A 26,947-nucleotide genomic window follows, 5' to 3' on the forward strand; every position below is an offset into this window, starting at 1 on the left:
TTTATAAAAAAGATGTATTACTTGGAAAAAAAGATATAAGCCGTCAAGTAACAGATGATAATGAGACATCATCACAGTAGTCTATGTTATATTATTCAAAGGATGAACTTTTCTTAAAACAATTCTAAATTGTTATTGTTGAGGATATGAATTGCAAAGTGTATATCTTTATATCATCACAAAAGTATTTCTCATATAATTGAAGTAATTTATTGAAAGCACATAAGTTTATGATCTCACCCTTACCCATTGATAAACTGATTCTTTTAGGTTAAAACACAGACACACGCACACAATATAGTGTAAAATTATAACAGCTTACCATCAGATAGAACCACATTTTTTTCCCGTTTTTGGTTTGACCCCACAAAATCTATTCACAAAACACATATAAATCTTCTCTTTTGAGCTCATGAAACTTTCTTGATGAATAATTTAACCTTAGAATAAATTATCAGTTGATAAACTTCTTCTAAAGAATAAAATATTGCAATAACTCAAAGCATTACCATTTCTTTCCCAAAATGCATTTTGTCACATAACTAACTATAAGCCTTTTGACCTGGATATTTTTTCTGTTGCCAAAATTTAGGGAGACATCAATCCCTTTCTTCTTAAAATAACATTCTTCTGTAACAGCTGAGTGTGGGGCAGAATTTAAAATGTGCATGATGGAAAGTGTGCTTGTGGAAAACCAGAATAAATGTTTTAAAGGATGTTACCATTCCTAGAAGAAGAGATATTATGGAATTTATAACTACTTACTGGTTTATATGCCATTCAAATATAGTACATATTTTATATATCCTTGCTTTTCAGAGATAAGTTCGGGTGCATTTTTCCATATATGTTGTTAAGTGATAACACAATTACTCCAAATAATATATTAATATAAGTTTGTCCTGAGTAGCAATTATGACTTCCCTGTCCTCAAGCTGGCTATTCTTTTCTTGATTGCAATAGTAAATACAACCCCACATGATGTGAGTGCCACAAATAATAAGATTTCCATTGAAAATAACCTATTATTGGCAGAAGTATGGTAACAAACATATGGAAAGAAATCTCATCACAGAAAGTCGAGATGATGGAACTGATGGGCAGAAATTTAAGTAATGGGGAATTCCAAGAGCTGATTCACCTTGTGTACAGAGGACACATGGATATTAAAAAAGTAACAATGTCAATTTAGTCATTCTCCCTCTGCAGTTATATTACTTCAGAAAGAAACTAAGCAAAGGAAGAAAAACTCCATATTGGAGAGAAACTCTAACAACATTGGCTATCTTTAAGTCTTTGCTACAAAGTTTGTAATTCTTAGATTTTTATATTCACCATTGGTGCTCAAAGACAGGATGCATGCCAAAGCCCTGACATAAAAACACAGGAGACTTCATTCTCTAAATCAAGATTCCAAAGAAGAAAATGATCTGTGTTTATATGAAAAATTCACCTTTGACTTTGAGCATAATCATGTCACATATGAAATATCAGTATGTAAATGTAATGCAAATGAATGATACCCCCTTTACAAAAATAAAGAGGAAAAATTCTTACTCAGACAAGAATCTTTAAGAAAATTGAAATAATTAGAAAAGGGATGCATTGCCACAAAACAGTAACAGAGTAAAACTTACAAAACTACATTGTATAGTCACATGTGTCTTTGTTTCCCAGAAAGCACAATTTACTGGAGGAAAGGATTCAGGGAATAGTTTCAGTTTAGTGGCATGTGTGGAGGTTGGTGGAGTAGGTAGCAACTGAAATGTCAAACTTCCCCTGGATTTTGCATTTAACACTGTGCTCTTCTAACACTAGTGTGGATGAATATGGCAAATGTTTTAGGGCACAGGGAAAATCTGAATGAATTAGCTGGTATTCAGTAGGTCCTCGTAGGAAAAAAAAAAAAAAATCAAATGAGTGAACTGATTTTACTTCACTAAGCATTCAATATCTCCACTAAATTTTTCAAAATTGAAAATCCCTTAGGCTAAAACCCAAAAGCTATGTTAACACATGTACTAAATATAACCTGCCAAGTACTCAAATGAGTGCTGAGTTGGACACAGGAATTCTGTATCTTCAATGGAAGCTTGAAAAAATGTACCAGTTTAAATGAATTAAGTATATTATTAATAATAAATAAAAATCCAAAGAATTTTAGCTACAAAAATAGAGGATAGATATTTATTATTCATTTTAATTTTTTTGTAGACTGAAGGAAAATATGTGGATTTTTACCTAATTTATCATTAAAATCAAATTTAAATTAATTTTAAATATACATTAAATGTATTTTTGAAGAAGATTATTTGTATTCTCTTTTATTCTACAATAAAATGGATTATTCACACTAATTAATACTAAATGCCATGCAATATCCTGCTCTAGCATTGCATGTTAAATGTATCTGAAGGGGAAAATATTGCTACATATTAATAGATTGTTATATTTTTTACATAAATATATCATAATGTAGACACAGAATGAGGAAAGTCAAATTACATTAATTTTAAAACACATATACTTTTAATATAACATCAATATGAAGAAAAAAGTATAATACAAATATGAACAGTGCAAACATTTCTTTAAAACTTCTTGAAACTTTATTTTGATTAGTAAGAAACACAGTGAACACTAAAGCAGAAGTATTCAGCAATCTTTCTTAATAAGTGCTTTTCACTGTAATAAAATGATAAAGGAGACTTTTAATGGGGCCCTGCCTTTTTTTGTGTGAGCCAAATTATCCTTTGGTCATTAATGCTATAGGAACTTGGGAGAAACTGTACAGTAAGAGACATTGTTAAAACAGATTAATTCATTACCATAAATATAAAACATTTAATAGAAATATTATTTAATTCATAATAAAAATGACAAAATTAAAGAAAAATAGCATGATTCGATCAGAATGGAAGAAAAAAGATTGTCATGTTCCAGGGTCTAAAAAAGTTTAGTCATTATAAAAAAGGAATACTGACTTTTTAGGTAAAAATTTGAGCAAACAAGAGTTTTACAAATAAAATCCATTTGATTTGTTTCAAGGCATTAGTCACATAGAAGTTTGATTTCATCTTGATATTTATCTGTGTCCAATAGTGGCACCACCACTGAACAAATTTAAACCTTAATTTATATCTTACATATCTCACAAGTCATAAAAGAGCCAGGGCTTCATAAGTTACAGGAACCATAAACTCCTCTCACTCCCGAGATACATTAATTTCTTGAAGTGAGAAGAAGAAATCAGGGAAAATTGTTCTTATTGTACACTTGGAAGATGTAACAATACAGGAATTTTGAGTTTAGAAAACTTCACACTCAATTTTCTAAGACTAAAAACAGTAAATTGTGTGAATCTTTTTTTCCATGTGGAGCTGACCCTGCCCTAGCCTCATCATTTTATTCCTGGAGCAAAGCAATTTTCTAGACCCTGTTGGACATATGGTGGAACCAGACGCTGAGAATGATGTTAAGAAGTGACCATAGATCAGCAAGAGGATGATTTGGATGCTACTGATCAGTCTGATTTCCATGTATTTAAAAAGCATCACATGGTTTGCTTAAAATTTATGGGGGAAAAATAACGATTGAATAGTGATGAAATCTTGTGGCATAGCTTGAAGAGAAATGAGAGAAATTTGGGAAAGCAGCTGATAGTTCTTCTCACAAGAAAAGCTGAAAGATCACATGCTAAGAATTACCTTACTTGATCTTTTCCAACTCTTCCTCATTAGCATTGTCTGTAAATGAAATAAAGCATTTTCATTATCTTTTCACTCAAGTACAGAACGGGGCAGCCAATTGTTTTCTAGAGGAAACGTAACATTTATTAGTCCTTTAAACAAGCAAACAGTTTCTAGCAACAACTATACAAGACAAAAATTGCTTTCCACACACACACAACTAGAGAAGCAACTTTCACATCCAAGCAGTCTTTCTGGTGAGAGTTCATTTGCTTTATTCCTTTGTACAAAGAAATGGGACAGTATATTTTAAAGAGAATGGAACATTTGGAATATCCTAATTATTGGCTGAAAAAAAATACATTGAGTTTCATGATTTGCAATTGTTGCTTTTGGTGGTGGAGGTTGAGGATATATATGACTTTGCCAGGTATATAATAATTTTTCTCTTCAAACATATTCAAAGTCTTTTGCTCTAGTGTCATCTTAGGATTGTCTCTGCTTTCAGTTAATTTTTAACTACATCAGGATCTACAAATACTTCCAATTGAAAAAATGCCATACCTTGTGATGGCTGTTAGTTCATTTTCCTACAAAATGTTTAGCTAAAACATATCCTTTGAACCAGTTTGTTTGCGTCATAATAAGAGGTATTTATGGCCAAAAGTTTTAATTAAGGCTCTGGAGATTTGGGATGAGTGCCCAAGATCATTGGTCTGTTGTATAAAGAAAATCATACGAGCCCAAAGATTTTTTATTTCTTCTCTTCTCTTGTAAAAATTTCTCAGCGAACACTGAGGTATTATTAGCCTTCCTGATTAACCTCTTTACTCCATCTTAGCTTTAGGGCCAATATCTTTAAGGCAAATGAAATAAAGAATAGGAAATATTTGGAACAAAGAATATAGCTTCCAGAAATGCTTGTCATATTTGTACATCAAGGAAATGCACTGGTGCCTTAAAGAACTGCACCTTCTTTAGGAGAATTCACTACAAAGAAGGACAATTTCAGAAACTACTCATGGATTACAAAAATACAAAACAGAAAATATTTTAATATAAAACTAAGGCAACCTTTGACCTGAACCAAGAAAGTAGAATTATGTAGATGTTCTAGGATAGGAAATAAAAAACATCATGAAATTGTCAAAGATAATGATACATTCCTCTTTTCTATAGGTGGTGTTTTTTAAGGGCACATTTCCCCTAAATATACTCTGTGATAAATGGTGACCAAAACATGGAAGAGTAATAGATTTCCTAAGGTTACAATAATTCCCCCCACTTTTTTTTTTCAATGGAGCCAGGAAGCTGTAAAGCATTATCATCAAATATTATAGAAATATTTTATGTTTTCAAAGTACTAATGTCCAATTCATTTTGAAGCAACAAATCCCACCATGGGGTTGCGGATATGAACATCTAGTAGACTGGTAATAAATGTTTGTTTTTTATCCTAAATGAGTCATTATCATTAGTATCATCACCATCATCACCATCACCACCACTACTTCTCCATCATCACCAAAAGGCAGTTGGAAACCAAATGCTTTGGTGGTGTGCCATATTCACAAAAACTGCCCCATTAACAGTCAAATAATACATCCTCAACTTTCTCAGAAAGCAGTTTCAATGGACAAAGAATGGTAATTCCTAGATTCAATATTTTGAGTCAAATCAAGTGAGAACAATTAAGAGAAATAAATAAATAAGCAAAATCTCTTAATCCATGGTCATTTATCATCATCTAGCACTTAAGAATCTTACAATATAAAACTCCATTCTATTAGAAATGTCATGCAATGAAAAATGGGCTTAGAACTTTAGAAAGACTGGAATCTCATGGCAACACAAATCAATAGTATAAGGATTCAATACTGCTGGTCAAATTCACATCCCCTGACTCAGAAGCACTGCATACAAATTAACCTTCTATATGTAAAACAAAGTATAGGGCTGGTATTTTTTCTGTCTCTCAAAATCGGCTTTGTAAACAGGCTGTATGGTTTTATTTTTCAGACTGGGAAACTGATAGAGACAAAAAGTCAGTGACTTCCCTAAGTATAGATATGCAAGATTTGGCAGTTACAAAGATCAGTTGATTATTTTCCTTAGTCAATATCTAACATTCTATTAGTAGATCCAGTGACTCTCAAAATGGCCCTAAATTTTATAACGAAATTTCTGCCTCTTGAGCCAAACCTGCTAGCTAAGCAATGAGTTTAAGCATCGCATTTCCAAGTCACTTTTCCTTTTAGGTAGTTGGATTAAGGTAGATTTAATAAAACTGAAAACAGTAGAAAATTAAAAAAAATAAATTTAATAGACACACTATTAATACTGTTACCTTTACTATCTGTGACACATCTTAGAGAAAAAAGATTGGGGAAAGTTAAAAGTAGGAGATGAAACAAATTCCAGAAAAATAAGATTTATTTTTTTGTCTCTGTGATCTTAACTTCAGCTGAGAAACATATGAATTAGTTTTTGAAACTGTTATTGTTAGATACTATTAGATATTATAGTATAATCAAATTCTTCATTAGAAGCTCCACTTCACTGAAGCCAATAAAAGAAATAAAGTAGCATAAATATATGGCCTGTGATAGAGCTGCAGAAGTGTTTGTTTTTAAAAGATTATACAATCTCTATCCATTTTTTACTGTCATTTTTTGTGGTGATTTTTTAGACAATTATATAGCACTATACATCTACAAAAATCACAGGATGGTTAGATATGATAGTATATACATCTTATAAAACATAGATATTCAATTTTTGGTAGGTGGATATGTTGGCTATGTAATAATTATGAAAAATATCAAAATTAAACAAAGATGAAAAATTTTTTTAATTCGTTAAAGACCAACTAAGGTCAGTTCATATGTTTCTTTGAATTGTCATTTTTTTAGCCTTAGCCAAGCAATTTGTAGGTCTAGGTTATTTAAGAGCGTGTGTAACACAAATTAACTCACTTTTATTTCACAAATTCTCCAATGAAGAAAGCTGTGGATTGAACTCTGCTAGAAAAAGAGCCAGAAAGAACTCAAATACACTATCAGATGAAAATGCCATATATAGGACACATATGTATACACCACATACTTTTGCACATTCAAAATGGTACATGCAATAAAAAACAGAAATGACAGTTGTGCCATGCAACTCATCGGCATGCCCCCAGGAAGGTTTTGGTTTCTTGTACACACAATGCTGGAAACTTAAAAATATGTATATATCTGTTCACATCTGGGATTTTTTTTTTAAAAAGACTCAATCATGAACTCAATGGAGAAGATTTTAATATAGCCAACTGCATTTGTTATTACTCATACTATACTTTGAAAATGCTGTACTAAGACATTACACATTTTAGAGGCTTTAGTAGATTCAATAGCCTGATAGGTTTTTTAACTCATTCTTCAGTTTTGCTGATTTCCAGAACTGGCAATCCACACAAGGAGAAATCATCCCAACTGCATTATTCATGAAATGCATTGTTAGTATTAAGTACATAAAAAACTCACAAGATAACTAATTTAGAAATCTTAGCACTTTGTCATGCTAAGTCCTCTATTTCCAGTTATTCATTTCTTCTTACTTTTTTTTTTTTTAGCATTTTCTTCACATTAATACTCTATTTCCTATTTGATTGTTAGGATTTATCTGTTAAAGGCTCTTGAAACTCATCTCTTTCATTCTCCATTTTCACACACATAAAATATTTAGTAAAGTTTTATAAACACAGGCATAAGTTTTTGAACTAAAGTCTTCAGTCCTGAAAGCTTAAAATAAATTATTTCTGAGCTAGTAATCAAAGAGAGCAGAACTCTTCTTATAATTTTGCCATCTGAGGGTCAATGCCAAATTATCCTCTATTCCTTCCCTATACATCATTCTGAATTTTGAGATTGTGAAGCATGCATTCAGTAACTGATTTCTGGTTTGCTGCATTTTTAGCTTGAACTTCTCTAAATAAGATTTGTTCCTGGATAATTTGTGCAAGTTCAGCATGCCATTTTCACTGCAGCAGTATGTTATACATTTTAGACATATGAAAATTTAATTTGAAGACACATTGGCTCTCTGGTTGTTTTTAACCAAGAAACTTCAATGTAGCCCAGCGAAATACATTGGGTTGATACAATACATGTTAGAAAATGAAAAAAAATATAGTGACATATTTATAATTCATTGTCATCATTAGAATTCCTTGAGAAGAGCCATATAGCTTGATTTTAAGCAGATTATCATTAATATATTAATTTTAAGAACTTACAGAAGAAAATTTAATCATGATTTAATATTGTTTGTGAAAACCTCAAGGATTTGAACATTGAGATAAGAAAAAAAAATTAAAATACCTTCCCCTGGGCCTTTAAAGCATTCCTTCAGATCCTTGTAGAGCTATGTCTACAAACAACTAAACAAACACTAGGTATAGAAGGCTGGACTAGGTTTGAGAGAAGTCATCATAAGAAAGGGTTTGTGCATATATTTCCCCTCCTGGGAGTGATCGGATGGAGGATGGAGGTGAATTGAAGCATAAGCCTATGGTAGTAGGTAGGACAAGTGACGCTGAAGAAAGCTTGGACCTGAGAGAAGGTGAACTGTGAAGGAGTTTGCATGGCTGGGATAGAAGTTACAAGTGAGAGAACATATGTTGCTGTTGGAGAGCCTTAAAGTTCCTCATCAGGAGTTTCTGCTTAGTTAACGAAACAGTCACAGGTCACTTTAAAGCAGTAGGAGGGAGACCTAGAACTTATCACAATAGTAGGTGATTCTAGTAGATGATCAATAAGTGGGTTTTTAAAAAATAAATGGTTATAATGGTCCTTGTTTAGAGTTTCAAAATCTAAAAACCAGTGTTGATAAATCTAATAACTAATTTTAGAAAACTTAATAAAATAGTTATAAGACTGCTATATAGGACAAAGAAGAAAACAAAAAAGCAAATTTATATGTATTTGTTGGGAATTTTCATAACGTTAAGCATACATTTAGAAACCCAGATTCAAATCTAGGCCATCAGGATAGTAGGATACTGGATCCCAGTAGAATTTCCTATGGGAAATCTTCTATCCTTCCTCCCCTCTCCCCTGGCTAAGCTTGCTTCTCTACAACCAAGCCCCTTCCCTGCTCACAACCATAAGAATGACCCAGCATGGCCATCACCCCTCTCTCTGCCTCCTCGGGTGTGACGCAGGTCAGGATGGGAAGTGCAAGGATGTTCACCAGCCAGAGGCAGGCTCTGGTAGAGACCGCATCCACGTGCCTTTAGTGAGCACTGGCTGAGCCACTCGCTTCTCTGACTAAGAAGAAAGAAGCCAGGGGAGAGTCAACAATAGGATGGCAAAGAAGACACCATTTCCCAGTTAACGCAACAGAATAAATTCACTGCTCTCTGGGACTCGGAAAGGGGAGGACATGAAGTAAGGCAATGCATAAAAAATACTTGGCAGTAAAGAGTTTCTTCTAAAATATCTGGGCAGTCAAAGGGATTTGAGCCAAGGAAATGGCATGAGGATTTCAGGAGGAACGCTGTGTTAACGGTGAATGTGGCTAGAGAGATTCAATGAAGACAAAGGAAAAGGAAGAAAAGAAGATGAAGAAACCAGACTTTTGATGTGTAACTGTTTCATGTAACTCACCTGATTTCCTCCCTGTTTGTATTTGATAACCTACTGATGATCAGCTCCCAGGCACTGTAATATTTTCAAATGTTTATTTTTTCTAATTAGAAAGACATTATGCCTAAAAAATAAGTCTGAGCAGCCATTGAGATTAAAGGATTTTTGCAAGGATTGTTCAAGGAAAAATAACACTGGGTTCATGCCTACATATATTTCTATAAAATTTAGAACTCAGCAGCTTCATCATAAGGTTTTCTGATACTAACTTGCTCCCTCAAACCCTCAGTTTGATGCTAGAGTATTTAGTAAAGATCCCTTTAATGTAAAATTTCAGCAGACTATCCATCACCAACTCACCCAATAAGCTACCGTAGTTCTGTATCATTCCAGTCTGCAGTAATATTGCAAGTTTGGATGGTTTGGGAATACACAGGATCTCAGGCACTTAGGTATTTTCACTTAGGTATTATTCTTCATTAAAATAACAAAGAACCTCAGTTCAAGAATAGTCTATTATCAAGTTTTGCTGATTTTACCTCCTGTAGGTAAACCGGTTGATTTCCCTCTATCTGCACCTCTGACAGTTCCAATCTAAACCTAATCATTTTCCATCGGGGTGTTTGCAATGGCCTCCTAATTGGTCTCCAAGTATTCATTCTTAGCCTTTTAATCTGTTTTCTATAACACAGCTACAGAGATATTTTCAAAAGACAAATATGATTATGCTACTTCCTATTTACAGACCTTTCAATGCCTCCCCATTGCTCTTTGGGAAAAGATCACAAACCCTAACACAGTCAATGGGCTCAACACAGTCTGGGCATCCCCCTTCCACTCCAGTATCATCTCCCACCTGATCACCCACACTCTCTTTGCTTCCACCTTCTATAAGCTCCAGTACTTTTCCAATTCTTGGAATATAGCATGCTCTCTCTAGCCACAGGGCCTTTGCATGTGTTGTTTCCTCTGCTTGAAATATTTCCTCTCTTCCTGGTTTTTGCCTTATTAACTCCTATTTCACACTTCATACCTCAGCTCTGATTTGACTTCCTTGACAGAGAATCCCTGTCCCTCTGACTAGTATAAATCCTCCTATATTTGCTCTTTCAGCAACATGTAATTCTCTTTCATGGCATTTGACTCAGTTGTCATTGTACATTTCCATCAGTGACTATTTGATTACTGGGTTCTCCACTGGATCTAAGTTCTCTTATATCCTAAGTGCCTGCACAAGAATTGACTTACTGTAGGTTTTTGGTGAATACCCAGATTATTTGAATTGCAACACAAAGTGGACATTTATAATTTATTCCTATGCATGGATTAGCCAGCTAGGATATACATCATGGCTTCTGCTGGGGGAAATGATGTCTTCTGAAGTGGTGACCTCTAAAATGATGGGCTTCCATCTCTAAGTAGCCTTTGTAAAATGTTTTCCTCACCCACTCTTCTGCATAAGTGGCATCTGCACACATACAGACATAATTTCACTATGTCAGGTTCTCATAGTAGGTATTATTATTAATAATTGGTAATATTTGTTGGAAAATAGAAGTTTCATCCTCGGTGAATAAAGTACAGGTTCTTAACCAAAATTTAGCAAATATTACATATGAATTTATATGTTCATAGTTTAATTTTTTAAAAGAATGGATACAAATACTTCTTGAAAGAGTGCAATGAGTTTAAAGTACTTCCAAATCTGAAGTTGAAATTCACTATTTTTACCTATAGTCTAGAGAAAAATGTCAATAATACCCTTTCGGCAGACAATATATAATCAACTTTAATCATGCATTATTTTAAGACAGCAATACATACACTGCTGAAATAGATATTTGAACTTGCCTAAAAAAATTATGTCTACTACTAAAATGTGTTACAATCAGAGCTAGTTAGAGTAGTTCTCAGGGACATGAAAGCACATTGAGTCTAATAAATAATCTCTGGTAAGTTGTGGCAGAAAGTGCACTGGCAGGCATACTGATGTGGGCCAAACCTGATATTTTTTAATGTCACTTCGATGGCATGGGAGTAATTGGGTCCTCTGTATCCCTTGTCATTTTCTCATAGCAGCATGGTGTGCAAGGAAGTACAGACAGCTAGTGCTGAGAAATGGGTAATACCAATACGGAAGCCCATCAAAAAGATGAAAAGTACTCACTTATCATTCAGTAAACAAATACCAGAAAGCAGAAACTCTGTTATTATTTCAACTCATTCTCTTTGTTATGGTTCACCTGACAATACAGTCAAAATAGGAGGGTCCGGATACTACCATTCATTGTGGAATTCCAAAGATTCAAGTCACTAATAAATGTATTCCCTGAGTGAATACTAATAGTTGCCTACAATATAACATATCTGAGATTCAGAAGTAAAGTGAAAATAAAAGTTGCAACTCTGTTTCTTATTTATAACAAGAGGTTCTGATCTGGAGCGTGGAATGGGAAATTTGAGTTGAAAAGATATTAATACAATAAGCATGGCCTAGCGATACCCAGGATACTCACAGAAACAAAGAACAGGCCAGATTTTCATGTGCAGCTTCTCTTTATTATTATCTCCATGTCCAAAGAAGGCTCACGACATTGAACAAGTGAGAGCAAGAGAGAGCTCCTGCGAGGCTGTGGGGAACTTACCACGTCCCTGGACTCTCCTTCTTTAGGGGTAAGAACCACCGAGAGCAAAATGATCCCAAGGTCATGGTCGGGATAATGGGGATCCTTCAGAGTGAGGGTCACATCTGTGGGCCTGGGATATAAAATATTTAGACTTTAAACAGTTATTGAATTCATTAGCCAAAAATATATGTTTTATAAACAATTTAGTATTTTAAGGGGGAAAAAAGGCAATTTTTGCCTTCCTTTACTTTCTTGGTACAATTTTTGTTGTTATTAAAATATCATCAATGTATTAAGTTACCCAGTAGGCTGTGGGATAGCCAATTGAGTATATTTAAATTCACTGGATGAATTTCTGCCCTTCCTGGGATTCTAGAAAGTTGCTGAAAAGGTCAAGAAATGACAACCCTATTGAGGAACCTATCAGTTCCTTTTCTTTGATCTCTAACTCCACAGAGTGTGGTACCAGCTATTTTTTATAAATTTGAGCCCAGTAACTAAATGAGGGTCATTTATTGACCCGTGGCTTCCTTTTAGTTCTTTAGGATTTTTTTTAAGCATCAATATGATTTAAAGTAAATAGATGAGTGGAAGAAGAGGAAAATATAAAATATAATTTGCCTGATATCCATTATAGACATATTTAAAAAATGTGCAATTATTTAAAAGAACATCCAACATTTAAAGTAATGCTTCCTTTTTTTTTTTTTTTTGCTATTTAAACCTATTCCTAAACAATTTTTAGATTCTGAAAGACAAGGAAATCAATAGTTACAAGAGTTAGATAATACAGGCTTTGGAATTCAATAAGCATCTCTAAGAAAGAGATTATGAATAACTCAATATTACCCACAATCATTTTCTAAAAACAATGCAAGATACACATTCAACTGACAACGCATAGGTAACATCTTGCTTGCATACCTAAATTAATGTTGAATAAATAATGGTTAGTGCCCACTTTATGGTTTATATCTAAGGATCTGTTGGAACATCTAGCACTAAACAAAAAAAATCTTGAAATATTGGCAAATTAGGAATTTTCAGTTGTTTACTCATTCATATCATTTGCAAAACATGTATCAACTAGGTTCTGGATAAAAACCAGAGGTCAAGACCAAGATAAGATCCTCATCTTCATGCAGCTTAACTTTTAGTGTATGATACAGTTGAATTCTAGTACTAGAGAGAGGACTTGGTGGGGATGAGAATTTTCAATCTTGGCTGCACATCAGGATCAACTAGGAAGCACTTTTAAAAAGTGCATATTCCTGAACTCCACTCCTGATGACTATGGTTCTGTAGATCAGGAGTGGGGTCTGGAGTCTATATAGTTACAAAGCTTCCCAAATGATTTTCTCATACAACCAGGATTGAAAACCACAGCTACTTTTCAAAGCTAAGATTTTATGGTACTTGAAAATCTTTCACAGGATGCTTACTTTGCCAAGTTGGGGAACGATCTCATAAAACATATGAACAATTCTTTGCTGTCAGAGGTTTAAAGAGAACTATAAGCAACCTGTCAGGCTGGTAATATACATAAGTTATAATAGTTGTGATGCAAATTGCTCCAATATTAATTTAGTTATAACTAATCATTATGGGGTTAGATTGCAACAACTTGTTCCTTTTATTTTAATAAATATATATTAGGCATTATAGCATATGTACATAAAATTAATAGTAAAAACTTCATTGCATTTTTAAAGATTACATGATAAAGATTTGAGAACATTTGCAATTGCTTTATGATGTACCTTTTCTTTCAAAAAGATACCTTAATGCATTATACAGTAGCGTAAGTATTTATGTGGCTACTACTATTATCTATTTTTGTACACCCAAAGACTACTGATTTATTCAGAGAATGAAACAGCATACACAAATGTGATTTTAAAAAGTAACAATTTGATGTTTTTGTGGTTTTTAAGGGAGAGAATTGTTAATGAAATACATAAAATATGTAATGTGGTAAGATAACACCAAATGCTTATATATAATCTCTTTTAATTTTTAAAATTATTTCATATTTTTCCATTTAAATTATTTTTCACCAATGATTTCTCTTTAATAGAGAACAAGAGAAATTTATGCTTTGGGGTAAAGGCCAGTAATTTGCATATTCTTATGCAAAGGTCTACAGAGTAAGTAATTGTGGCCTTTATATAGAAAAAAAGTACAGTGCATTCTAGTTTGAGCTCAGTTTTCATGATAATGGACTCCATACAATACCACTAAGGGCACAATTACTTTCTCTGTAGACCTTTGCATAAGATCTTTGCAGGGAGGTATGTGCTAGGCTGTAGGTTGTATTAGAGGACGTGCAGGAAGTACAAGAAAGGCTGTTCTTTTATCCAGTCTGAAGCAAAAATGACCATTGGAAGACCAATAAGCCGCCACTGTGCTCAAACTTAGCTGACTGTAACACATAAGGGGGTTCTACTCTTTATGTTTTTCTACTTATCGACATTTACAGAAATTCAAAGTAACAATCTGGCCCATCACTCTGCTTTCCTGTTTTCCACTATTCCTGCCACATAATGTAACATGATCATCTAAAACAGGAATTCCTTCTCCTTAAAATCATCAAAGAAAATTTCACAGCTTCCTTTGCAACCCATTCCAGTACTGCTTTACTTTTTAAAAACTATTATTTTTCTTCTGCAGTACAAATTAATTCATAGTTCCTATATTGGAATGCATTTTGAAAAATAAAAATCCCACTATTTGGTATCATTATCCCAAATGACTAACATTAGTAATAATAATGTAACTTTCCACCTAGTTGAGCAATGATAAATAATGTAACTGAGCAAATAGAACCAATATACCTGCACTTTAGGAGCACTCCTTGGTAATCTAGTGCTGGCGAACCAGAGATAGTAACTGGTGATGGCAAATCAGATTCTACCTTGGTACAAGTGGTAAGAGAGCTGCTGTTTTTGAAGCAAAGTGTACGTGTTTTATTTCATATATAGTAGCTTGATTCTTCAGTTAATAATTAGCATTAATATGCATAATCTTCTTTATCCCCTACTATGACCATAGGAGCAATGTGAGAGCAAGGAATGTGCCTTTTATCTCTAGATTCCTGGTGCTTAGCACAGTGCTGGGGGACAGAGCAAGTGTCCAAGAATTTTTCTGATGAATAGTTGTTGTCAAATGAGGTAGTCACGGAAGATGCTATTATTCCCATCGAGTAGATGAGAAAGATGGACTTAAGAAAGGCTGGCTAGCATGAAAGCTTGTAGCTATACATGACAGTACAGCAATTAGAACCCAGACTGGCTGACATTTCCTATTACACAGGCCCAGCTGCATAACAAGGTGTAGTGATATTACGACAGTTTAAAAGTTACCTGTTTAACTCCAGTTGTGTAAGATCCAGAAAGGCTGAGCCCATAAAGTCATCCTGTAGTCCAAAATCATAGTCAAATACCTAAGAAGCCAAAGAGACAAGGCATTGTTATAAATAATTCCAATGTAAGCTTTAAATGATAATGTTTTGAGTATAAAATATTGGTTGTCCATGTCACCAAAAACACACTAATATTTCTGGTTTATTTTTTAATTTTTTGTTTTTCTACTTTGTAATATTAGGTTCTCACAAAACATTCAAAGGAAATTACATTTCATTGTTTTACTTAATATTGTTGATTTATATCAAATAGGACTTTAAGGTAAATGTAACAAAATCAAATAAAATATAGTAAATCTTCAAAAATGTGGAAAACAAAGGCTTAGAATTTTTTTTCTCCTAGAAGGAATATTAGCATTACTGGAAGTAAAAGTAAATTAGTATAAAATTCAACAATTATGTCTTTCATATTGGGCTATGGGTGATAAGAATATGATTCCATTTTTTTCATATTTTTTAGGTCAGTGAAGATAAATTCTGTGATATTATAGGATAATGCCATTTTAAACATACAAATAAGTAAACATTGAGATATGATTAAAGTAGTTTGTAAAGTTATATTAAGGTTAAATTAAATTAAGATTTTATTGTCACAAGCAATTACTGGGAGATAAGACTAATGTGACTAACATCAACAAAACAAAAGTGAAAGAAAAGAAAGAGAGAATGCATCATTTTTTCCTTCTGTCAACACTTTCTATCCATTATCTTCTGTGTCTTGCATGATTCTTTTTTTTTTTTTTTTTTTTTTTGAGACAGTGTTTTGTTCTGCCACCAAGGCTAGATTGCAGTGGTATCATCATAGCTCACTGCAACCTCAAACTCCTGGGCTCAAGTGATCCTCCTGCCTCAGCCTCCAGGGACTATAGGTGTGTGCCACAATGCCCAGCTAATTTTTCTATTTTTTGTAGAAACGGTTCTCACTCTTGCTCAGGCTGGTCTTGAACTCCTGGCCTTAAGCAGTTCTCCCACCTAGGCTTCCCAATGTGCTAGGATTATAGGCGTGATACCATACACGCCCAGCCTTGTATGGTTCTCCTTCATACTATGGTAAGACAGACGATGTCTCTGTTCTCTTGGACACTACATTTAGGGGCTGAGACAATTAACAGATACCTAAATAATACACACAGTTCAGTGACAAGTGCTATGGAGAAAAGTAAATGTCTAAGGGATGTGTTAGGAACCGCTATTTTAGATAGGGAGTCCAGGAAGCCCTGTCTAGGGAAGTGTATTTGTGTAGACAATCAAATAATGGGAAGGTTTATGCCATGTTAGCATGGGGAAGAGCACTTCAGCCAGAGGAAACACCAAGCAAAGGAGAGGGATTGATGTGTTTAAGAATCAACAAGAAGCAATTGGGGTTGAAGCAAATTGAAAAAGATGGAGAGTGGAAAGAAGTTGGAGGGATGACTCAGAGCTAGATCAGTTAGAGCCATTTCCAAAGGACTCTGAGTAAATGGGAACTGGCTAACTTCCATCCATCTATTAATTTTCTCACTCATTCATTCCCTTGGCCAATATAGATTAAGTACCTATTATGTTCCAGGCAATATGCTAGGCATTGAATAAACATTGGTGAGCTAAACTGACATTGTCAATTGCTCACAGTTTAGTGTGGGAGCCAGATATTAAACAAGGAAGTGCACAGGTGATATGTAATTGAAAATTTTGATAAGTGTTTTAAGAAAAAGAATGGAATAAGAAGAGAAAGAATAACAAAGAAGATCAGGAAAGCCTTTAAGATGAAAAAAAATGTCACTAGATGAAGTTTTGTGCTATGTTATCTGACTTTTCATATAGAAAATAGTTGAATTGAACATTGGCGTAATTGAGCATAAACAGGTAAATCTGCTCTTGAATGGATGACCCAGGCCACTGGACTCTCCAGAATCTGAGAATCTATGAAGCTGAGAGAATCAATAGTCCACACCCCTGCACCCAATTAATTTTTGGCACAACAGTTAGAAAACCCAAAGCAGAAGAAATAGTAAGTACAGCAGCCTTAAACCAGCTACTGTTTTTTTCTCTAGTAGAGGTGTACTTCAATTTTTAAAAAGTTAATATGTAAAAAATTGATATTTAAATAAAAATATAAATACTTTGCATTACAAAAGGATTCTTAGGTTTGAACAGTCACAAGGAGATTTATTTAAGTAATAAGCTCTCCTAATGCCTTTAAATTATTCCATTTGCAGTCATTTGATTTACATACAACCTTTCAGGAGTACATTTATTGTAGAAAGCTCAGCACTCCTGCAATAAATATTCTCCTTGATCAATTACACTTCTGAGCTTTAATCATCTACTCAGTGGCATATCACATGCATATATTGCATGCCTTGTGCAACTGACACCTTGATATTTTCAAGTGGCTGCAGCAGTATATTTTACAACATAAAATTTATACCAAAACATTAGAGAAATTTCTTTTGTGAAATCTCTTCTAATCATATCACCCTTAGGCTTAAACTCTTGGGGACAAGGTAGGTGGCATATAATCAATGAGAACACCTGAGGTACTTGTACACATATGAGGTGGTGAGTGGTTAATACAGTGAATTAATTAATGTAGACAGCTCAACTGGGTGACTGAACATCCAAAGTCTTTTTACCCTGATAGTGACAGTCTTTCCTATTGTCTTTTTTTTTTTTTTTTTAATAAGTAGAGATTTTAGGCCGGGCGCGGTGGCTCACGCCTGTAATCCTAGCACTCTGGGAGGCCGAGGTGGGCGGATCGTTTGAGCTCAGGAGTTCGAGACCAGCCTGAGCAAGAGCGAGACCCCATCTCTACTAAAAATAGAAAGAAATTATATGGACAGCTAAAAATATATATAGAAAAAATTAGCCGGGCATGGTGGCGCATGCCTGTAGTCCCAGCTACTCGGGAGGCTGAGACAGGAGGATCGCTTGAGCTCAGGAGTTTGAGGTTGCTGTGAGCTAGGCTGACGCCACGGCACTCACTCTAGCCTGGGCAACAGAGTGAGACTCTGTCTCAAAAAAAAAAAAAAAAAAAAAAAAAAAAAATAAGTAGAGATTTTATTTGGGCCGTTTGAGGACTGCAACTCAAGAAAATAGATTCAAGTTGGCTTGAATATATGCTCTCTCCTATTATCTTAATGCTACATGTTTGCCTTAGTTCTCAGTTCCTATTAATCTACAAAGGCATAAACATGGGAAAGAATGGAAACAGCAGAGTCCATTCATTAATGAAATCATTAGCTACGCTACTTGGTTCCAAGCTCTATAAACTATTTAGTTGTCAGAGAGAACATTGCTTTAGGTAGAGTTTCAGAAATATAGAGCATAGTAGAGAGATAAAATAGGAAAAGGTACTCCACTGCAGTAAAAATGAGCAAAGTTCATGTTTATAATGCTTATCTGACATTTACTGGAAGCTAGGCACTGTATTAGATATATTATACAGATTTAAAGTTTTAATACTTTCACAACCCAGTTAACAGGTATTGTTGTTTCTATTGTTCAGATAAAGAATCTAAAGTTGAAAAATTTTGGTTTTTACCCCCAAATACTAGGGCTAGGAAGAAGTGCGATTCAACTCTTGTATTGGGTTTTGTAAATAGAACACATTTAAATTTAACAAATATATCTTAGGCACCCGCTCTGGGAGAAGCACTGGGAATTCAAACATGAATAATTTATTAATAGATAAGATCCTTGCTTTCATGGAGCCTCTACTCTATTAGTTGGAAACATTAGGTAGCATTAGGTAGAAGTTGCTTGGGAGTCGTTAACACCTTTCTTCATTCTCAAGTGAGTTTAGAACAATAAATATTTTATTTTAAGCAATGAATTTATCTTATTTCAATTGTCCACCAAAAAATGCATTGGAGAGTATATCAGTTAAAATGCTTTTGGATACAAGTCATAGAAAACTCAACTCACTGGCTTCAACATGAATGGGAATTTCTAGTTCAAATGACTACAATGTTCATAGGTGATTATGGCTTCAGGGGAGTTTTGACTTGGCAGTCCAGATGATTAATGCATTTATTAACTCATTTATTTAAGAAATATTTAGTGAGCGCCCACAATGTGCCAGATACTGTTCTAAGTGCCTAAAATACAGCAGTGCACAAAACGGTCAATGTCTTTGATTTCTTGGAGCTTACATATGGGGGGCACAGACAATAAACAAATATGTATACCAAGCAGTGGTAAGTGGTATGGGGAAAAATATTTCAGAGCACAGGAGTGATGAGAACTGTCATTTATATATGATGTTCAGGAAGGACAAAAAGAGAGGGAGGCATCTAAGTGAAAGGTGGAGCCATGATGGAGAAAGTGTGCTTCAAAATGAGGGAGTGGGAAAGAGTATTCCATCATGGGGAAAGTATATCTCACAAGGAGGGAATAGGAAAGGCATTGAAGAAACTAGCCAGAGGGAAATGTGGCTGGAAAGTAGTGGGTAAGAGAAGCGTGCTGGGATACCAGTTCAGGCTTAGACCATGGTGCCCACCATCACATGACTGGGTTTCACTCTGAGCATGGTGGAAGTCACTGGGAGATTTTATGCATGGAAGTAGTATAATCTAACTTACATCTTATAATGTTCACATCAAAGCCACTTGGTAATTTACATTCTTAATAAGAGAAACAATGTAAGCAGGTAGACCAGGGGTTCTGGAAAGAGTTGATGGTGTCTGTGGATTAGATGTCAGGGTGAGAAGTGGTCAAATTTAGGATATATTTTGATGGTGGAGCTGATAGAAATAATTGATAAATTAAATATTAAGTATGAGAGAAAGATAGGAACCAAGGATGTGAAGGAAAGAGGTAACATAATATGCTTGAGCTTATAGGATTGGCTCTTAGTTGACATCTAGGAATTCGGCTTTTGAAACATTCCCATTGATAAGGTTGTTTCGTTCATCTGGTGCACTGAACGCCTGCTTTCCTTCTGGAAGTCTAGAATTTTGGCAGTTGTGCTGGTTATTGTGCCTAAGTGACCAGCTCCCACTAAAAACCTTGCACTCTGAGTCTGAAGTGGGCTTCATTGGGCAGAAGGACAGCACACATATGGCTGCATTTTTCCTGCATACAGAGCCACTGTCTTCAGTCACAGCATATATATGTCTATATTCTTGCTCTCAAATCAAAACAAAAAAATTTTTTTACCACCATTCTTGTTTGTATATTTCAGATTGTTGTTTATTTGTTTTTGAGTCTAGTAAGACATTCCTTTTGAAATATGCATTTTGACATTTGGATTTCTACATAAATGAATACTCATTCTTGAGCACAAGAGAATAGCAAAAGGACCCATCTGATGTTAAATATAACTTTGGGGAGGAGTTCACTTGTAACCCTTTTAAAGGCAGGACATTCACACAGTTCTTTCATGGAGTAATATCCCTTTAAAGAAAGATAGATCCAAAGCAGATGTAATTAAAAATCAATCTCTTTCCTTTCATGATTTTTCATTTAAGTGACATTAATGAGATCCAAATGATCTGTGACTGTCCTTATTAGCACCTGCTTTCTTTTCCTATCCATTTTCTTCACAACCAATCCCTCCTGACCACCCACTTCCTCACCCAGAAATAAAACTTCCTTCACAGCCCACTTGTTTTTTCCTTATTCCTTTTTCATTCCCCATCTCAGCTCTTTACTATGAAGGTAATTCTTTTTTTCTCATGTAGATATTTCTTTCTCTCTACAGGGGAAGAGCAGGGGAGAAACATCTGACCATAAAGATCTTCCCTTTGAGGGAGTAGGGTTGGCTATGAACAATGCTCACATTAATAATTATTCTGCCAGAACACATTATATATTAGAAAACAGCTTACTAATTCTATTTCATTGACTTGCTTTATCCAGTGACCACTGGAGATAATGTCTTATGCAAATATGCATCTATTCTCCCCATAATGTCTTCTAGAAACTTATTAACTGTATGCTTAGTAGAGTCTATTTTCATCACTCTTATAAACTGTTCTGGTATAATTTCAATAACATCTTGATTATTTCTTCTTCCTTTCTGTGGAGGAGAGAAACAACTGGAGGGAAGACAATGAAGATTTGAGAGGAAGGAGTATGTCTAGTGATTGCTGAAAGAGTGACCACATGAGATTTTTGGCTCATGTGTTGGTAATGACAACTTACAGAAAAGGACGGGGCATGTATTGTAAAAGTAGCAAAAGGTTTGGTCACTGAATGGATAGTCACGGTATAGGAGCAAAAATGAATATAAGTACCTAGAGATATGAATTAAAGGGAAGTCAGGTGTGAGAATAAAACAAGGAATCCGGTTGAAACAAGGAATTAGGTTGTAACTTCCTTAAGTTCTTCTCTTTCTTTTAACTACATCAAATGAGAGAAAAGACTTTTCTTCCCATTTTTGGTAATATAATAGAGGTAGGAATTTTTCTCTTCTATCATTTTCATTCTTCTCACCTTCCAAGTAAAGCATTTGGCTTGCAACCAGGAATGGTGGATCTGAAATAATATAATTTTTAAAAGCTGGTTTCTGTGTAAGCTTTCCTTCTTGCTAGCTTATATGGAGTCTTGCTTTTATATGCTTCCAAAGTGTGCTAAATCTGTTGACAACACCAAGCAAGAGGAGACATAGTTCATAATCCTCTGCAATGACTGGCAGTAGAACTGTCCTGAAGAAAAATACTCCTGCTATCTCTCCCACCCTCTATTTCACTTCTATCACATTATCAATAGATTAGAGTTGTGAATAGCAGAATATATCTCCGGTGAAAAATCTCATCAGACAAAGAGACATGATAAAAAACCATTAAACAGGGATTTCTATGCAGTTTCTATCAGAGTAAAACAAATAAATGGCTCACCTTTATGTACAATGGCTCCCTAAGATGATCAACAAGAATGCAAGCTTTTTCTTCCCACACAGGGTTGAGGTTCTTGTGTATTATTTTACTTCTAAAAACTTCTTTTCTTCCAATTTTAAACTTCACGTATGGATCACTTGTTCCTGTTAAAGAGATACAGATTGATCCATGTTAATTGTGCCTTTCTATAGAAGAGAATCACTCATTGAATTATCAGAAAGTATTTAAGGGAAGAAAAGTTAAATGAAACTTATCACATGGGAAAATAAGTGTTAAGTGTTTTTCCTAAAATTTTCCTTATATATTGAAGTGATAGTATATTACTGTTATACCATATATATATATATAGTTATATATATTGCATCTTCTGATCTTTATCCTGTAACCTTGCCCTGGTATTTAAAAGCACTCTACTGCATGCTGAATATGTACATTTAATTCAAGTTATAAATCATAGAGACTAATCTGACATTTCTCTTGGTATAATCTAGTAACCATAAAAAAGAAAGTCAACGATCTTAGCTGATTTAACTATTAATATTTTGAGAGACAGTAAAACTCAGGTACTCATTCAAATTTTCTTAGTCATACCCTAGATGAACTATTGCCATTGGTTTCAAAAATCATCTATGTAACTACTAATACCTCCTAAAACATAAAAAGCTCCATAAGATTCAAACCATTTGGATCACTGTTTTTTATATCTATAGCACTTAGTACAGAATATGACATATTGTAGGTCCTCAGTAAACAGTTGGTGAACAAATGAATATATAAATGACTAGACGAAGGTAGTCTGTAAAATTATTTGATGGAAATAAAAGAAAATTTAGAAATCTCTGCTCCAAGTAACTTTCCATAACTAAATATTTCCAGTGTTCCCAGGCAAAATTTCTTGGTGTCCCACCTTTCAGAAGAAATGAGTTCCAAAGCTTTCCTTTCCTGTGCATAGACTATAACCTTGCCCTCACAGCTACACCTGAGGGTGATAGCTGAGAACAAGGAAATGTCTCTGAGTGTCTAAAACAGATGCCTCAAAGAACATTGTGCTAAATCTCTTGCCCTTTCCTTGCAGGATCACTCTTTACTCTGCTTATGCAAAATTTTAACAATTTTTAGCACAAAGCATATTAGAAGATTAGGTGGCAAAAGGAGCCAGTGAGAGTGCATTAACAAATGACAATCAGATTAAGAAAGAAGAATTTTAAAATTTAAAAAGAAGTTACAAGATTTTTTACAAAATTGTTCTTTTAAGTCTACCCTACTTATCAGTTCTTTCAATAAATGTGAATGGCTTGAACTACCCACTAAAGAGACATAGGTTAGCCGAATGGACAAATATACACAAGCCAAGTATCTGCTGTCTTCAGGAAACACATCTAACCCACAAGAATGCATTCAGACCCAAAATTAAGGGATGGAAAATAATATTCTATGCAAATGGAAGCCAAAAGAAAGCTAGCAGAGCAGTTGTGATTTCAGATAACATAGTCTTCAAATCAACAAAAGTAATGAAAGACAAAATTGTTCACTATATAACGGTGAAGGGTACAATTCAACAAAAGACATAACAATTCTAAATATTTATGCACCTAACTCAAGTGCACCAAGATTCATAAAGCAAATCCTACTTGATCTAAACAAAATGATAAACGGTAGCACTGTAACAGCCAGGGACTTCAACACCCCTCTAAAAGAGCAGAAGAGATCCTCCAAGCAGAAAATAAACAAAGAAACAATGGACTTAAACAGAACTCTAGAATAAATGGACCTGACTGACATTTACAGATCATGCTACCCAAAAAACACTGAATATATATTTTTCTCATCAGCTCATGGGACATTCTCTAAGATTGACTATATCCTAGGCCACAAAGCATGTCTCAAGAAATTTAAAAGAATAGAAATTATACCATACTTCTTCTCAGACCACAGTGGAATAAAATTAGAAATCAACTCCAACAGAAACTCTCATCTCTACACAAAGTCATGGAAACTAAACAACCTTCTGCTGAACAATTACTGGGATAAGGAGGAAATTAGGATGGAAATCAAAAGATTCTTTGAACTAAATGACAAAGGAGACACAAGTTATCAAAATCCGTGGGACACAGCTAAGGCAGTCCTGAGAGGAAAAATTATATCCATAAATGCCTAAATCCAAAAGACAGAAAGATCACAAATAAACAATATAATGAATTGTCTCAAAGAACTCTAAAAGGATGAGCAAACCTACCCCAAACCCAGCAGAAGAAAAGAAATGACAAAGATCAGAGCAGAACTAAATGAAATCATAATAAAAAAAATTATATGGAAGAGTAATAAAATAATCTTCAAAAAAATACTTATCAAAAAAATAATCAATCACAACCAAGTGGGCTTCATTCCAGAGATGCAGGGATGGTTCAACATACACAAATCTATAAATGTAATTCAACACATAAATAGAAGTAAAAATAAAGACCATACGATCCTTTCAATAGACACAGAAAAAGCATTCAACAAAATTCAGCACCCTTTTATGATAAGAATGTTTAACAAAATAGGCACAGACGGGACTTACCTAAAAATGATACAAGCTATATATCACAAACCCACAGCCAACACTGTACTGAACAGGGAAAAATTGAAAGCATTCCCACTTAGAACTGGAACCAGACAAGGTCACCCTTTATCACCACTTCTATTCCACACAGTGCTGGAAGTCCTACTCAGAGCAATCAGACAAGAGAAGGAAATCAAGGGCATCCAAATGGGGGCAAAAGAAGTCAAACTATCTCTCTTTGCTGATGATATTATCTTATATCTAGAAAACCCCAAGGATTTTGCCATGAGACTACTGGAATTGCTAAACAAATTCAGCAAAGTCTCGGGTTACAAAATCAATGTACTGGAATCAATAGCATTCCTATATGCCAACAACAGTTAAACTGAGAACCAAATCAAAGACTCAATACCATTCACAATAGCAACAAAGAAAATAAAATACCTAGGAATATATTTCATTAAGGAGGTAAAAGACCTCTATAGGGAGAACTATGAAACACTGAAGAAGGAAACAGCAGAGGACATAAACAGGTGGAAAACATACCATACTCATGGGTCCTCAGAATCAACATTATTAAAATGTTGATTTTAATCACTACTCAAAGTGATCTACAGATTCAATGCAATCCCTATTAAAATACCAACATCATTTTTTGCAGATCTAGAAAAAACAATTCTATGCTTCATATGGAACCAGAGAAGATCCTGTATAGCAAAAGCAATCTTAGGCAAAAAGAACAAATTGGGAGGCATCAATTTACCAGACTTCAAGCCTATAGTATCTAAAACAGCATGGTACTGGCACAAGAACAGAGACATAGACCAATGGAATAGAACTGAGAACCCAGATATAAAATCATCCTCATTTAGCCATCTAATCTTTGACAAAGAAGACAAAAACATACACTGGGGAAAAGAATCCTTATTCCATAAATGGTGCTGGGAAAATTGGATAGCCACATGTAGAAGACTGAAACAGGATCCACACCTCTCACCTCTCACAAATATCAACTCATGGTGGATAACAGACTTAAACCTAAGCCATGAAACTATAAGAATTCTAGAAGAAAATTTTGGAAAAACTCTTATAGACATTGGCCAAGAGAAATAATTTATGAAGACCCCAAAGGCAATCACAGCAAAAACAAATAAATGGGACCTGATCTAATTAAAAAGCTTCTGCACAGCCAAGGAAACTATCATGAGAGCAAACAAACAACCTACAGAATGAGAGAAAATATTCACATGCTACACATCTGATAAAAGGCTGATAACTAGAATCTATATAGAACTCAGGAAAATCAGCAAGAAAAAAAATCAAACAACCCCATAAAAAAGTGGGCAAAGGACATGAACAGAAACTTTTCAAAAGAAGACAGATTAATGGCCAACAAACACAAAAAAATGCTCAACATCTTTAATCATCAGGGAAGTGCAAATCAAAACCACAATGAGATATCAATTATCTCCAGTGAGAATGGGCTTTATCAAAAAGTCCCAAAAGAATAAATGTTGGTGTGGATGTGGAAAGATAGGAACACTCATACACTGCTGGAGGCACTGCAAACTAGTGCAACCTCTGTGGAAAGGAATATGGAAATACCTCAAAGAGCTACAAGTAGAACTACCAGCTGATCCAGCAATCCCATTACTGGGCATCTACCCAAAGGGAAAAAAGACATTCTATAAAAAAAGACATCTGCACTAGAATGTTTATAGCAGCATAATTCACAATTGCAAAGATGTGGAAACAACCCAAGTCCCCATCAATACATGAGTGGATTAATAAAATGCGGTATATGTATACACCATAGAGTTCTATTCAGCCATAAAAAACAATGGTGATCTAGCACCTCTTGTATTATCCTGGATAGAGTTGGAGCCCATTCTACTAAGTGAAATATCACAAGAATGGTAAAATAAGCCACTCATGTACTCACCATTAAATTGGCACAAATCAATCAACACTTATGTGCACATATAGTAGTAACATTCATTGGCTGTCAGGCAGGTGGGAGGAATGAGGAGGGGATGGGTATATTCACACCTAATGGGTGCAGTGCGCACCGTCTGGGGGATGGACATGCTTGAAGCTCTGACTCGGGTGGGGCAAAGGTAATATATTAACTTAAACATTTGTACCCCTGTAATATGCTAAAATATAAAAAAAAGAAACTTCAGAAAGCCTATAAAAAATTGTTCTTTTTAGAGT

General features: G+C 34.6%; 1 protein-coding gene across 8 annotated transcripts in view; it reads right to left on the reverse strand.

The window, feature by feature from the left end:
• Positions 1 to 26,947, reverse strand: part of MCTP1 (multiple C2 and transmembrane domain containing 1) — a 494,950-nt gene that overhangs the window by 203,613 nt on the left and 264,390 nt on the right. For 7 of the 8 annotated variants that reach the window (XM_069491905.1, XM_069491904.1, XM_069491902.1 and 4 more), the window contains 4 exons: positions 22,189 to 22,331; positions 15,309 to 15,388; positions 11,965 to 12,076; positions 3,708 to 3,746 (listed from right to left, as the gene is read on the reverse strand). In XM_069491905.1, coding sequence (XP_069348006.1) covers positions 3,708 to 3,746; positions 11,965 to 12,076; positions 15,309 to 15,388; positions 22,189 to 22,331 — 374 coding nt within the window. The remainder of the gene's footprint in view (positions 1 to 3,707; positions 3,747 to 11,964; positions 12,077 to 15,308; positions 15,389 to 22,188; positions 22,332 to 26,947) is intronic. The other variant, XM_069491903.1, reaches the window with a different exon arrangement.

Source organism: Eulemur rufifrons, chromosome 17 (genome assembly GCF_041146395.1).
Source record: "Eulemur rufifrons isolate Redbay chromosome 17, OSU_ERuf_1, whole genome shotgun sequence".
Lineage (NCBI taxonomy): Eukaryota > Metazoa > Chordata > Mammalia > Primates > Lemuridae > Eulemur > Eulemur rufifrons.